The sequence below is a fragment of the Pteropus vampyrus genome, unplaced genomic scaffold (genome assembly GCF_000151845.1).
Source record: "Pteropus vampyrus isolate Shadow unplaced genomic scaffold, Pvam_2.0 Scaffold135, whole genome shotgun sequence".
Classification (NCBI taxonomy): domain Eukaryota; kingdom Metazoa; phylum Chordata; class Mammalia; order Chiroptera; family Pteropodidae; genus Pteropus; species Pteropus vampyrus.
The window spans coordinates 5,673,732-5,688,481 of NW_011888916.1; the positions used below are offsets into that span (position 1 = coordinate 5,673,732).

At 32.6% G+C, this 14,750-nt stretch overlaps 1 protein-coding gene across 2 annotated transcripts in view; it reads right to left on the minus strand.

Annotated features, from left to right (window-relative positions):
* The window catches only part of FAF1 (Fas associated factor 1), a 377,081-nt gene that overhangs the window by 117,839 nt on the left and 244,492 nt on the right, over nucleotides 1-14,750 (minus strand). For both annotated transcript variants that reach the window (XM_011367679.2, XM_023535057.1), the window contains exons 10-12: nucleotides 13,793-13,919; nucleotides 12,758-12,821; nucleotides 11,732-11,813 (exon numbers count right to left, since the gene is read on the minus strand). In XM_011367679.2, the coding sequence (XP_011365981.1) occupies nucleotides 11,732-11,813; nucleotides 12,758-12,821; nucleotides 13,793-13,919 (273 nt within the window). The remainder of the gene's footprint in view (nucleotides 1-11,731; nucleotides 11,814-12,757; nucleotides 12,822-13,792; nucleotides 13,920-14,750) is intronic.

The window sequence follows — 14,750 nt, forward strand, 5'->3', positions numbered from 1 at the left end:
CATAAAACATTAGAGCTGGAAGAAATGAGCTGGCTATGTTTCAAAATAAGCCAGGCACAGAGCAGACACTCAGAAAATATTTGCTGATGGACTGAGAAGGAAGTTGTCTAGTTTCTTTCTGAGCACCAAAACACTCATAATCTATATGTTCAATGATTTCAAAGTTGACATGACAATTTCTAGGAATGATAGTTTTTCAGTACAAGAATAAAAACAAATATAAAATAATTTTCTTTGTGTAAATTGGGACCTGACTTTATTTCTCCCCTTCCCATTTCCCTTCTTCTTTTCTATCATCATCATCATCACCATAATTGTCAAAATCATCACTAAAATTCTTTTGTTTTTGTTTTAAGTGTGGGGATAGTTTATAGGTACAAACCGATATACCAATACAACAATAAACACTCATTTATCCTTTGCTTAGACTTATTTGTTATTAACATTTTGCTATATTTGTTCTTGTTCTTTTTATTCTTCCTAAAACATTTAAAGTTGCACACCTCCAACCTAAATACCTTAGCATCTGTCTCCTAAGAAACAAGAATATTTCCTTATATAATCATAACATCTTTGTCATCTCCAAGACATTTAATATTGTTATAATAATATCATTTAATATGTCCATATTCGAATGTCCTCTGTAGCTGTTGTATTTATTGTATTCATTCCAGGTTCTTATTAGGATCATTCCAGTACACTGCCCACTTCCATAATCCTGTTCCTGCATATGGACGTTCATAGGTCCAGGCCAGCATCCAATCGTGACTCAAGATAAGTACACGATTAGAATAGAGGAAGGGCCGCATTGTCTGGGTTCAAACTCCTGCTTTGCCACCTCCCAGCTCTATGACCTTGGGAAAGCTCCTTCATTTTTCTGTGCCTTGGATGCCATACAGCTCTGGAGGTCTGAAGTCCAATACTTTGTTTAGATGGGAATGTTGATATGAATGCTATTACAGCAGTGGCCTAGGATCTAGGCATGATCATCAGATTGGCTGCTTGTTTATGAAAGTGATACCTGAGCTAAATTTTAAAAGCAGGTTATAGGAACTGACTTCTTTGTGACAGAGCTGAGTTTTAAACTTAGGTGCTAGTGAGGGAAAAAAGTGAAAAAGGAAGAGCAAAGAGAACGTTTAAGAAAGGCCCAGTGACATCAATGGCCTGGAGTGTTCAAAGAATTCCAAGCTAGTAATTTTGTAAGAGAGTGGAACCAGAGTGCAGATTGATTTGTGGAAAGAATCATGACACTTTGCCTTTTTTGTCTCCCAAAGCTGAATTTGAGGACCAGTGGGCAGCAATCAACTGGAGAGGTTCCAAAAGGAAACAGCCAGCTACCGAAGATGAGGAGATGTCAAGATGATGTCATTTTCCTCTTACTTCCTGAAGCAGATGTTGGGGTAACACTCTGAAATCTTGAGGACACAGATGTATTTGAGTCTCACATAGGGAGAACCGTCATATGGAAGTCACAGGTAAAACAAAGAAACAGCCTAAAGTAAAATCAAACTCTCTTCATAAAATAAGCTGACAAATGTTCATTGGGTATAGAGCTTTATAAGTTTTCATTGTTCAGACTGAAATATCTTTGAGGAAGAACAACATAGGACTAAAGTTTTTGTGAATAAGGAAATTAGAAGCTGAAGTGATTGGCTATTACAGCAAACTGTAGAGAGGCAGCAGGTTCTTTGGGGAGGCTGGCAGAGGAGTATGGAGACAAGACAGTAGGCAGTTTCAGGCAAGACTAGAGATCTCATTTCACTGGTTTTCCAGGTAAACTCTCAGGAACAGTAACAATGACCGGAAATAAAAGAACAGACAGGCACATAAAAGAACAGACAGCATCTTTCTGATCCTCTACTTTTCTCCTCCAAGAGGGATAACCACCCCCAGTTAGGAACACGAGTATGAATGTGAAGACGCACTTTGAAAGGCATTGGTAAACAAACACTCCCCTTTCCCACTTTTAGGCCACTGAGGAAGAGAAAAAGAACCTGCAGCCTATCTATCTCATCTGTTTCCATATTCTAGGGGGTGGGGAACCAGAGCAATAAAGAATTGAAGATAAATTAACAGTAATTTTTCATCTAAAAAGTATTGATAATAATGCATCTTTCCTAAAAATCATAGGAATCCCACTGATTTGTGGGTACATATGTCCAGTAACTTTCTACAACTGTCCAACAGATTTCAAAGTAGAATGTTGTAAATTATAAAAACAAGCTAAGCTGCATTTAAGCACACAGAATTGTAGTAACTGCTAGTAGTCCCTAAATATTTTCCATTTCTTCCTTAGTGAAGAAATCTCTTACTTATTTTTTAAGTTGTATTAATGGCTGACTGAATAAAGAATTTCTCAGCATTTAAACAAGTGTGGCAAAGTAACTAAGTTCTAGCCAATGTAAGCAGATGTGCTAGTATGAGCTCTAGCAGCCATACTGAATCATGCTATAACCTAAACTGTACCACACAGTAGAGCGACATAACAGAAGGAATCTGAATTTCTGACTCTGTGATGTGCCATACCAGCCCCAGACAGACAACCTCTGGACTTCCTGAAGGGAAGAGAGAAATTAACTTCTATTTTGTTTAAGCCATTATTAATTTTTTATTTTTCTGTTACAAGCAACCCAACCCAACCCTAATCTTACACAGACTAATTATAAGAAACCCTTAGTTGTACATAAAAATGATAGCCTATGGAACGGTATAATTAACTCATAAGATCTAAAGATATATTTATAGATTAGTTCTTGGCCTATCAGAAAGATTCCCACAGCTTCCAATGGGCCCCGAATTACACCGTTAAGGTATTATAACTGCGACTGGCCTAAGGCAAATGCTCATTAGAAAGATCCATCTGGTATATCTGCTGGTGAGAAAAGGAGACCCTATTTTTAGAAGGCCAAGTAGAAACCATGATTGGATGAAGGGAAAAGAAGACATGGAGGTTGCTCCTTGGTGTGCATCTAGTCTAGTCTTCATGCAAAGATCAGGGAGGGCCTTCACTGCTAACATGTGGTCCAGTCCATTTAATATCCATATCCAGAGAGGACGGCCTACTGGGATTTACAACAGTATAATAGTGAAGTGTCCATCTACCTGAAATGTTATGTGTGCCATATTATATTTAAAACTCAATAGAATGGTTGAAGCCATTGTGATTGGTTCAGGGATTTTTTTTCATTTTATGATCCATGTTATCTATCTATCTACTCACATACATAATTTGTACAAAAAGTGGCATACTATATACACTAGTATGCATCTCACTTTTTTCATTTAACAATATATCTTGAACATCATTCCACATCAATATATATGAAGTGGTTTCATTCTTTTTAATGGTAACATAGTCTTACACTGAAAGAATGACATTTAAAGTATTTCCAATTTTTTGCTATTATAAACCATACTATAGAGAATGTCCTTGTATTTATATATTTCTCTTATTCTTAAGTATATATGCAGGCAAAAATTTGCTATTATGATAGGTGAAAGTGACATATTAGTATAGTTTTAACCTGTATTTCTTAATTAAAGAAAAAATTTTTATAAAAGGTATGGAGCATCTTTTATATTTATGAGTTGTTTTACTTTTCTGTGAAAATACCTGTTTATATAGCTTGCCTGTTTTTGGAATTCTTCATAAGTGTACATGCAAGAGAAGTTAAGTTTCCAATATCTTTAATAAAGATGCTATGTACTACTTAACATCGGAAATACTTTGATTTTCTTAATATAGTTATTTATAAAAGACTGCAAATGACAAGACAAATATAAAACCAACAGATTCTACTGTAATGCTTTGCAGAGAAAAGAAAGGCCAGAGCACATTAGTGTAGGTCTATGACAAAAGCAGTATTTTGCTTTTTAGGCATTCCAAGGAGAGTGTGGGAGAAACAGGATACTAAAAGATATGTAGTATAAAAAAATACATAAAAGCTAACAGGCTGTGAAATTTAGGAGCTAAAAATTTTGTACATTATATTGTGCTATTACTGTACTATGATTTTCTAATCATCGCCTGACACTTCACAACTTCATATATATGTAAATATATACAGTTGCACAGTCTCACTGCCACCAATTTCTCCCTTTCAATCCATCCTATCAAATTGCTACCACACTTCTTATTCCTATATAGTAATGTGTTGCTTAATGACGTTCTGAGAAATGCATTGTTAGTTGAGTTCATCGCTGTGGGACAATGGAGGGCACTACACAAATCTAGATGGTATAGCCTACCTTATACCCAGAGTTAATGGTATACCAGTCATACATGCAGCTCGTTGTTGACTGAAATATCATTATGCGGCATATGACTACAGTATAGTTCTGAAGGTGTCACTCTCTTCAAAAACTTTCAAAAGCTAACACTGCCCAACAACAAAAGTCTTTAGCTGGCATTCAGGGATTTCCATGATGAAACCTCAGTGTACTTCTCTATTTTAGCTTTATCTCCTGCTCTGCTACATGTACCATATAAACCAATTGAACAGGCCTATTAATGTGTGCATCTGAATAACTTGGTTATTATGATTCATTATTCCAAGGTGGTTTAACAGCCAAGATATTTTTATCCCTATTCGAGAGAAAATAAAATCGAGGCTTATATAACCAATCAGTATCAGGGTCTAATTTCAAATCCAAATCTGCCTGATTTATTCAATCAATGTCCATCTACTATAAACAATCTTACAGATGTTTCACATACATTTCAAAGAAGTTTTACATATATTAATTTTTTGTTAAACAACCTTGTGAGGTATGAATTACAATACAAAATTTTAAATGTAGATATTGATGCTCAGAGAAGTTGAGTAACTCAGTTAATAGCATCCAGCTAGTAAATGGGGAGCCAGAATTTAAACATAAGAATTTTAATTATTACTCTTTTTACCATACCTCTTATTTTTAAGTGAAAATGTTTACAATTAGTTATGAAACAGATTTCTTGAATTTACATGTGAAATACCTGGAGATCCAATTCAGCTTTTTATCCTTTTAAAATAGGTAATATGAATAACAAATACTTTCTAGGCCAGGGAGTGCCCTTTGGGAGAAATGATACAAATATGGATAAAGTACATTAATGGAAATCAGCCTTGCTTTTGATATTTTAATAAATTTTATCTATATAGCTTTTCAAATATAGTGAAATGGTTTTCAAAAGGACGGTGAATAGTCATAAACTAAGAGCATTTTATATGGCACCATATCTTAAATTTAATACATTTTTAATTCATTTAAAAATAATTTTAATATGGACACTAAAAATTTTTACAATTTTAATTAGGTAACTGTGATGATTCTGTTGGAGAATTAGAGGCAAATTCTAAATATGGCACTGACAATGTACTGTTTTAGTGTTACTGTCTAATTACAAGACAGCATATTCAATATTGTTGCATTTATGTAAAACATATCAACTTCTTTACTGATGTACATATTTGGAGGTGTTTTTACAAATCACATTTAAAAGTAAAAATGTTTAATAGTGGCTATATTCACGTTTGGGATTATGTGGTAACTAATTTTCTACTTTAAATATATGAGTATTGTAATTATTTTCTACATTTTATTTGTACAATGAAAACATACTTAAGAAATTATAATAGCGTCTTAGTTCTTATCTTACACATGTGCATATAAAATTACTCTAAAAACATTGCCTGCCTTTAAGGAATTTAAATTGAAAAGAAAACAAAATGACAAGATGAACAGACTGGGCATATTTTCCAAAGCACAAAAAAGTTTGCCTAGTTTCTCTGGATGGTGGAGTGCTAGAAACTCACCAACTACAGCTGTGGCTTCAGATTTGTGTATGACTTATTTTTCTTAAAAAACACTGATCAGTGGTGGTACTTAGATTTCTTTTAACATGAGGAAGTAGACATAGCACTACTTTAAAATGGGCTGATTTAAAAAATGTAATAAAACAATAACTAATAGGCACTGTTAAAGCAAAGCATTCATTTTGATATAAATGCTCATAGGGATTCTCAAAATTCCCTTCTGGAACTGTTCTTAGAGCTAGTTCATGAATTATATGAGAAAGTCAGTTTTGTTATTTTACAGACATTTCTCAAATTTGTCCAAAAATGTTGAACAGCACCTTAGCCACAGTGCTGGGTACATTTATGGGTAGCAGCCCATTAAATCTTTAAAACAACCATATAAAGTAGATATTATCATCATGATCATCTTTTTTTCCCCCAGATTAGAAATAGGATTATTACTCCTATGGGCCACAGAGTTATTAAGTGGGAAATCAAGAATTGAGTACTTGTTTTATGTGTAATATCTGCAAACAGCATTGAGTCTGCAATCAAAATCTAAAGAGGTGTAACAGGATTACTGATATCAAAGCCCAGTGTTCCAAGGGGATGCTGGGAAAGGAACAATCTTTCATGTGAGAGATAAGCTTTGGCACTGGGATTTTTATTGCTGTCGATTTTTAGAAAATACAAATGTCCCCATCCCCCTGGCCATGGACCCATTAGGAACTGGGCCACACAGCAGGAGGTGAGCCCTGGGTGAGCAAGCGCAGCTTCATCTGTATTTGCAGCCACTCTCAAGCGTTAGAATCACCACCTCAGCAATACCTCAGATCATCAGGCATTAGATTCTCATAGGAGCTCACCAGTCTCCGGTGCTAAAAAGGTTGGGGACCATTGCTCTAGGGTGCTTTTTGTTGTGAAGATAATTCAGGGGGTAGCAGGAATGAAAGGTGGGGCAGTTATACCAAGAAAAAGAACTTTCTTTAAGAAACTCCCAGAGAATCACGATGTGACCAGTGATAATTTCTGCAACCTTAATCAAGGAGGCTAACCATTGTTCTCACTTATCTAAAGATGAAATATAAGCTTCAGTCAACAAATACCTTTAAAATGCTAGGTAATACTGGGGATCACAGTGTCCTCCATGCCTTGGACCTTGCCGATCTTTCCAGCCTCAGGCTCTGCAATCCAACTCTGTGTCTTGCAGTTTTTGGTCTCTGACTTAATTTTTTGGCTTGTAGTACCCTCATTTTAATCTTCTTGTCTTTGCTTTAGAACTCTGTTGTTGTTTATAATTCTGTTATTTGCCATAGCATTAGTTATCTTTTAAGATTAGGTCAGAGATACCTCCTCAAGAAGTCTCCCTGAACTTTTAAGGTAGATGAAGTACCTCTCGTCTTTGCTTCTATAGCGCATTACGCTATGTAGTTCTGCTTATATCGTGTTATTTTCCTACTAGACTGTGAGCATCTCAAGGGTAGGAAACCTCTATATCCCAGCTGACATGTGATATTTATGGCCTTCAACTGAGTGAGCATCCTAATAGTTAAGGGAAAGGGACTGGAGGTCATAAAACTGATCAACCCATTGTCAAAAGTCAAAACTTTGTCACAATATACTTAAACACAAGAACTTAGAATACCTGTTTTACTGAAGTTGGAGCTCTGCTTTGGACAGTACTGTAAATTCCTCATGAAAAAGGCAGAAAGAACTACGAGCACTCTCACCACCAAGTGCTCTCAAATGAAATCAGTTTGAAGCAGTTTTCATTAAGATGGATTGAATGTGGCATCGTGAGAAACACTTTATCAAATGTAGTGTTTTACTTAGTGATTAACTATATACCAGTTGATGAAGCTCCCCAAATCCTTTGTAATCCCACCACTCCAATAAACATTTAATGAGTATATAAGTTCAAAAAGCCTAGCAGAGGATTTAAACCTTCAATCTTGTTTTTATTTACTCTTGGAACTCAATTTCTCACTTCAAGTGAAGAATGTTGGTGCTTGAGGCTCATCTGTTGCCCTGGTAAAATTAATGTGCCTCCCACAGTTTAAATTAAACATGTGATATTTAAGATGAAAGAAATTTAGTAAGAATGTCATAGTATCGGTCACACTCGCTTTAAAATATTTGAACATCAGCAAACTATTTTCTTGAAAACGATTCATTCAAGAGTTTTAAAAAATAATATTGAAAAAGATTTGTTTTCACATTTCTCAAAAGTGAAATCTGAAAAGTAGATTGAAGTTTGGTAACTGAATCCTTCCGTACAGAAGTTAGCATTGAAAACTGAAGTATGGTGGTATAGCATAAAACATACTTAACTGTGTTGGAACGTCTGAGCTCTTATTCGGCCTCACTACTTATTATTATGTGTCTTTGAGCAAGTCATGTAGCTTCTCTGAGCTTTCTCATTCCTACAATGGCAATGCTGATTTCATACTGGTTTGTTGTGGGATTCAAATGAAATATATAGGAAAATGTTTTAGAAACCAGAGTACTATGTAAATCTGAAGTACGATTTGTATATTTACATAGTACTCTTTAATTAAAAAGAGATGTGCATAATTTGGTTGATGACCATAATAAATGTATCTGCTTAGATTTAATTTTAAATAATTTATCCATTTTACTTAAGTGAATAAATTTTACTTAAGTTTAGAGTAATATAATAATAAGTAAACTGCTGATTTCTAATCTGGAAAAGAGAAATGAGGAAAGAAGACAAGGGGAGAAAGATAAAGAGTTTAGGAGTCCAAAGAGGTCAGTGGATTTTGGCATGAATCTAATATAAGTAAAACTTTTAATTAGATGAAGCAATTATTTTTATCTGTTAAAAGACCAAGACACTAATCAAAAACAATCAATTGTTTCATTAGAAATACCCAGAAATTAATAAGCAAGAGTTTATGCTCCCCTGGGGATCATTAGTCTGAATAAATTCAAATGCCAATTTACTGTATAAGACAATTAATAAAAGATTTTTTTTGTCTAACATACTGAAAATGTAAATAAGTTTCTTTATGTAAAGTTATAATGTTTAAGATATACACAGTGTATCTTACTTACAGTAGCTTTTAAAATGGGATTTAAAAGATATCTATGCCTATTTTGGAGTTACAGTTTAAGTAACAAAAAGCCCTGACGTTTTCCAGTTATTTCAACTGCTTAGCAATCTTGCTGGAAAGAGACGGACACATCCCAAATACGTTCTTATCAAAGAATAAATTGAAAAAATATATTATTTTAAAGATATAATTATGTACTCTTTCAAATATGTTTATATCCAACAATAAGTCATTGTTTAAATATAATAACATGGCCACACAATGAGAGACTCACAACCATTAAAAATCCTATTATAATAAAGTATTTAGCATTACTTACACAGCGTTCTTGCAAAAAAAGTTAAACTTGAATTGAACAAAGCTTTTAGACCTAATATCCACTTCTCAGGAAATACAGAGATAGAGGAGCAAGTTAAATAATATCATAAGGAAATAATCACACAAATCCAGAATTTGGAACAACGTGTAAGTCATCGAGCATGTTTCTTCACAAAGCAAATGTCATGGGAAAAAAACAAGAGAGAAGAGGTGCTTGCTTAAAAGGGATTTAAGAAATCTAACAACCAAATACATAATTCATCTTCCTTGCATGTATTGTAGCTTAAAAAAAAAAAAAAACAAAAAGAAACAGTTAAAAAGACATATTGGGACAACTGTGAAGTATGAATATGTACTGACTATTAGATGATATTTGGGAATTATTGTTAATTTTGTTATATGTGATAATGGTATCATGATTATGTTGGAGACTATCATTATTTTTGAAAAATGCATGCAGATGTTTTTAGGGATAAAATATGATGTGTGTTACTTTGAAATGGTTTAGCAAAAAATAATGAACATACAAGGGTATCCTAAACATTCACGTGCAGTTTAAGTTTTAATAATTTCAAACATTTAACTGCTACAAACTTAAAAAAAATCACATGAGAAACTTTATATTCCTTTTACATTTGTTTTTGAATTTTGAATAATAAATCTTAAATTTATTTTCTGTTCTAATAAATGTTTGCCATTTCAATAAGAGGAACTAAAAAAAATTACCAAAATAATTTATTCATCAAAATCACATACTTAAATAAGTACAAAAAATATAAATAATTTAATTTCAAATGCTATTCTTTCATAAGTGAACAGCACTTATAAACTTTTTAAGTTTTTAAGGCTTAAAACTCCATTAAACTTTTAAATACTCTGAATACAGAAGAAGCAAAAATAGCAAAATTTTAGTAATTATTAAATCTAGGTATAGGGAACTTGGGTATTTATTGTATTGCTTTTCCTGAATTAAAATTGTTTCAATAAAAAGTTAAAAAATAAAATATAATTAAGAAAATAATATTAAAAGGTGAAAATAAGCTGTTTTAACAAAATTATAACATGACTCAATTATGTATTAAATATGCACAAATGTACTCATTGAAATATACAATAAAGTTATGAAAAAACATATCACAAAGTTAACCTTTAATCTTTGTTAGAATATTTTCTTTTTGCTTTTCAGTATTTTCTATAAACCTGTACTTATGAAAACTATAAATGTATTATTATAAATATGTATTTCCTCAAAAATAACATCCATTGTATACGGATTTAAGAGTTTAGAAAAACAGATGCTTAAAACAGCCTTTATAATTGGCTATTCCACTATTCTTAGGATAAAGAACGGTTTATGCTTATATTTCTTAATCTACTTCATTAAACTAAATGATAGCTCTAAGTTTCATCACGAATTATTGATTTGGAAGAAGACAATTTTTAAAATTTATTTAAAATAAATTTTTCTTTAGGTCAGAGTTGAACAGAAACTAGAAACTAAAAATTTCAGAGGCATCTTCGCACTCTATTCTAAAAATACCTTGCCCTCTTTAATTCCAATAACTTTCCCCCTATTCCATTGATACACTACTCCTTCCTCTGTTTTTCTTTCATTCATCGAATATATAGAATATTTACTATGTATAGGGATGCAAGGTACACAGTCACTGCTAAAAAGAAAATAAAATCTCTTGAGAAGACCTATATAGAGAGAGAATGGATAATTACAAGCAATTACAGGCGATGTGTTAAGTGTAACAATAAGATAAGAAAAGGTATCTGCAAAATACCAAAGGACAGGGTGTGGTCAATGTGACTGCAGTGGAAGACTCAGAGGAAGTGGAAGAGTCAACCAGGCAAAGAGCAGGATGAAAGGCATTCCTGACAGTGTTAGGAAGCATGAAAAAAAGAGTAAGATTACGGAAAAATACAAATGGTACACTACTGCTAGATTTATTAAGTGTAAGTCAGGGAATGGGAAGAGGCAGGAGCCAGATTACTGGACAGCTGTGTCAGCATATAAGTGATTTCACAGAACCTTCTTGTTTAAAATGTATCTTCTCAATTTTTGTTATAAACATCAATCTCTTGGTTTCAAAATTACAAAGCCCATTTCTGTATTTAAGGAAGAATATTTCTGTTGTCTAAAATGACTTTTGGGGAAAAAATATTGTAGTTATTAACTATATATTATCAAATGAAATAATCATTTTGGGAAAAGACTGAAGAACAAATCCTTTAGCAAGAAACTGTCAATTACATAACTGAAAAGAATACAAACAAGTAGCCGGGTCCCTTCTAAGCATGTCTGCCTTTCTCTTCCCTACAAAAAATCCTGTTTCAGAGCTTGCCAAAGCCTTTTGCAAGAGACAGCAGTACCGTATCATACTACTACCCTTCTGAAATGGGTATCTTGCTGATGATTAGGTTGGTAGATGAAGCAGAAACAAAATCAAGACTTCAGTCTGAAAAACAACAGAAAACACCAAGCATTGCCTCGGGCCTAGTGGTAAATTTATGGGATGCACTTTTAATCAGAAAAGGTAAGATTGCACTTACATCTCGGGCTTTCACATAGAAGGCCTCTTGAAAAGCAGCTTCTAATGAGCCAATAAAAAATACAGGATGACAGTCACCATATCTATAGAAAAAATTGTGTCTATTAATTAAAATACATTTCAAATTTACATCAAAGTTTCACAACTCTATCCAATAACAAGCAAATGTTGGGGCTAATGTCTGTTAAGAACAGACCAATCATTAAAACATTTCTTTAAAGTTCTGGCAATGAATTTCATTCATTTTTAGAATTCTTCTTAGAAGAATATCAGCCTATACTGATATATATAATAAGTACATCTAGCAAATGTATTTAATAAGTGCCACAAAACCATGCCATTTATAAGGAGCAATTCTAGGTTACCCACTTTCATAAGATTTTCCTAGTTACGGTGTCCTTAACTTTCCATTTTAGTTCTGCAAGTCCAACAGAGAGGGCAAAAAAATGGTATCCTACAAAATTTCCAAATTATAGTATTACAGAGGAAAACAGAACTAAAGAGAAATATCATTCACATGAAAACTTAGGGTTAAATATTCAAATCTTTATAAACACCTTAAGGAAATTTCAAATGCATATAAAACATATTATATTAGACTCTTAAAAGAAAAAATGCTAAATGATTCTGAAACAAATATTAAAATAAAAAACTTACATTAAAAAAATTAAATTATCTTTTTATGTAATATTATTTTACAGGATATTTTGTTTTTCCTAGGATATATTAAAAAGTATTATACTACAACCTAGTCCTTTGAGAATATAGTCAAGATATTAAGTTATTGTGCTTCAATAAAGATATAAAGATAAGATGAATACATCTCTGAAATGGCATGTGGTTTATTAGTTATCTGACACTGAAATATACGTGTTTTACTATCAAGACTATATAGATTGATAAATGTATCCTTTGAATACTTTAAGGAGAAATTAAAAACAATCAACTTATGATTACAATTGCTCCAGAAAAATCACAGTAGCATTAAAAGAACATCAATTTTATATAGTTAAGGTCCTAACCCTACCTTGAAGAAAACTCTGCTGTAAATTGTAATAAGGCATCTCCTTCATTTTCTGCGTTTTCTGGCACTAAAAAACAAACAAAAGAAAAAACAAAAACAAAAAAAACAAAACAAATAGACACAAAAAACAAACCACATAACATCTAATCCCACATATAAGAAATATATTTAATCAATAAAGAAGAAATAAAATTAAATTTTAGCTTCTGTGATATATCTGAGGAGACATTTTAACTCGATATACATTAGAAGATTTCATCAAACCTTAAAAAAGAAACTTAAAAAAAATTCAAGCTCATAAATTTTGGAAAATCGACTGACACAATTCTGCTAAAAAGCGTTTAAAATATGTGCCAGACATCAATTAGAATTTCAATGTTTTCTTGAAATGACATCTTGTGATTAAATTATATTTAAAAATGTGAAATTACTTTAAAGACCTTAATAATCAGAAAAAATCAATTTTATGTAAATATCATATCTATTTCTGCCCACAGGAATTTCCTAATTTCAGAGTAAATGAGCCATTTAAGGACTTTTTTTAAAGGTCATTTTGCATATAGCAACCACTTGTGATTCTATAGTATGCATCTTACAAGGTGAAAGTGAGGAAGATGGCACATTTAGTTTATTTTTTTCCTTTCAAAGATGTGTACCAGTGAATGGAAAAGTGATATTACTACTCTCAAAACTGAGATCTCCAATAAGATGTGGGGAAACAAGTACAGTCACAGAAAGTACAGTTATTTGTTTATCTACCTCTAGGTTTAAAGAGACAAATTCATAAATAATTATACATGTGAAACAGAAGTTAATATTCCCTTGCAGTTTTAATAAAGTTTACTAAAGCACTGGGAAATGTTGGGCTTAATAAAATCAAAACTCAAGAAGCTCTGGTTCTAACAAATATATTTTGTTATATTTTCTCTCTCCAAACTTGAAGGTCAGAAAGACATTTTCGAGTTCACTTTTCTTCATAAGTTTTGGCACTAGGAGGGAGAAATATAATGCTGGACCCAAAGAGCTATTAATACTCACTCATTGGAGATTTTCTCAGGGCAGATGACGCCATGCCGAATACTTCACCATCATCCACCCCAAATTCGGAAGCATCTTCAAAGTCATCTCCATCACTATCACTAACCATATGAACATCGGTGCTTTGCTATATAAAGAAAGTCCTGATTAGTTTTACATTGACTTTAGGTAATCAAATTCCATTGTATAAGTTATATAATCACATTTAGCATTATAAAAGTTTTATTAAAGAAGAAGCCATTTGCTAGAGCAAAGCTCAATATTTTTCAGTTTAAGGCTTACATATATTTCTAAATTTGTGATGATACCCCTAGACTAAAGGTTAGAGACTGAAGAAGAAGAAGGATGCTTACAAACTCAACGAAGACAGGGTTTTTGTGGTTTTTATCCCTAGCCTATAGTAACACAATTAAGTGCTCAACAAATATTTGCTCAATAAATGAGGAGATAGGTACAGTAGGAGAGATCAGAGACTAAGTAAGCTATATGAGTCTTTCAAAAAGCTCACATAAATCTATATTTGTCAGGTAAAGTAATGGTAGCATTTTCAAACTTGGCACTTCCTTACTGCAATGGTTCTCAAATTTCTCATTAGTGAATATGGTACACTATTCTCACAGTATTATTAGAAGATAGCACGAAATATACTATATATGAAAGTTCTTTGTAAACTGAAGGCTATTAAATATGAGATGCAATAATGATACTTGTATTAAATAAAGTAGTATATTATTGAGAATATACTACTATATAGTGGGCACTGATAAACATGTTCTGCTTATTTTGTTTTCAGCAACATCAGTTGAGATGTAAGGTATTACAATTAAAAACAACTTCAGAACTAGGCTGCTGATCTCTAGTTAGAATGGGATTTCAAAAATACTGAGACTTAAAACATTTAAACTGAGTTATGAATACTGACAAGTATTTATGCCTTGGATGAGAACAGGGCTCCAGT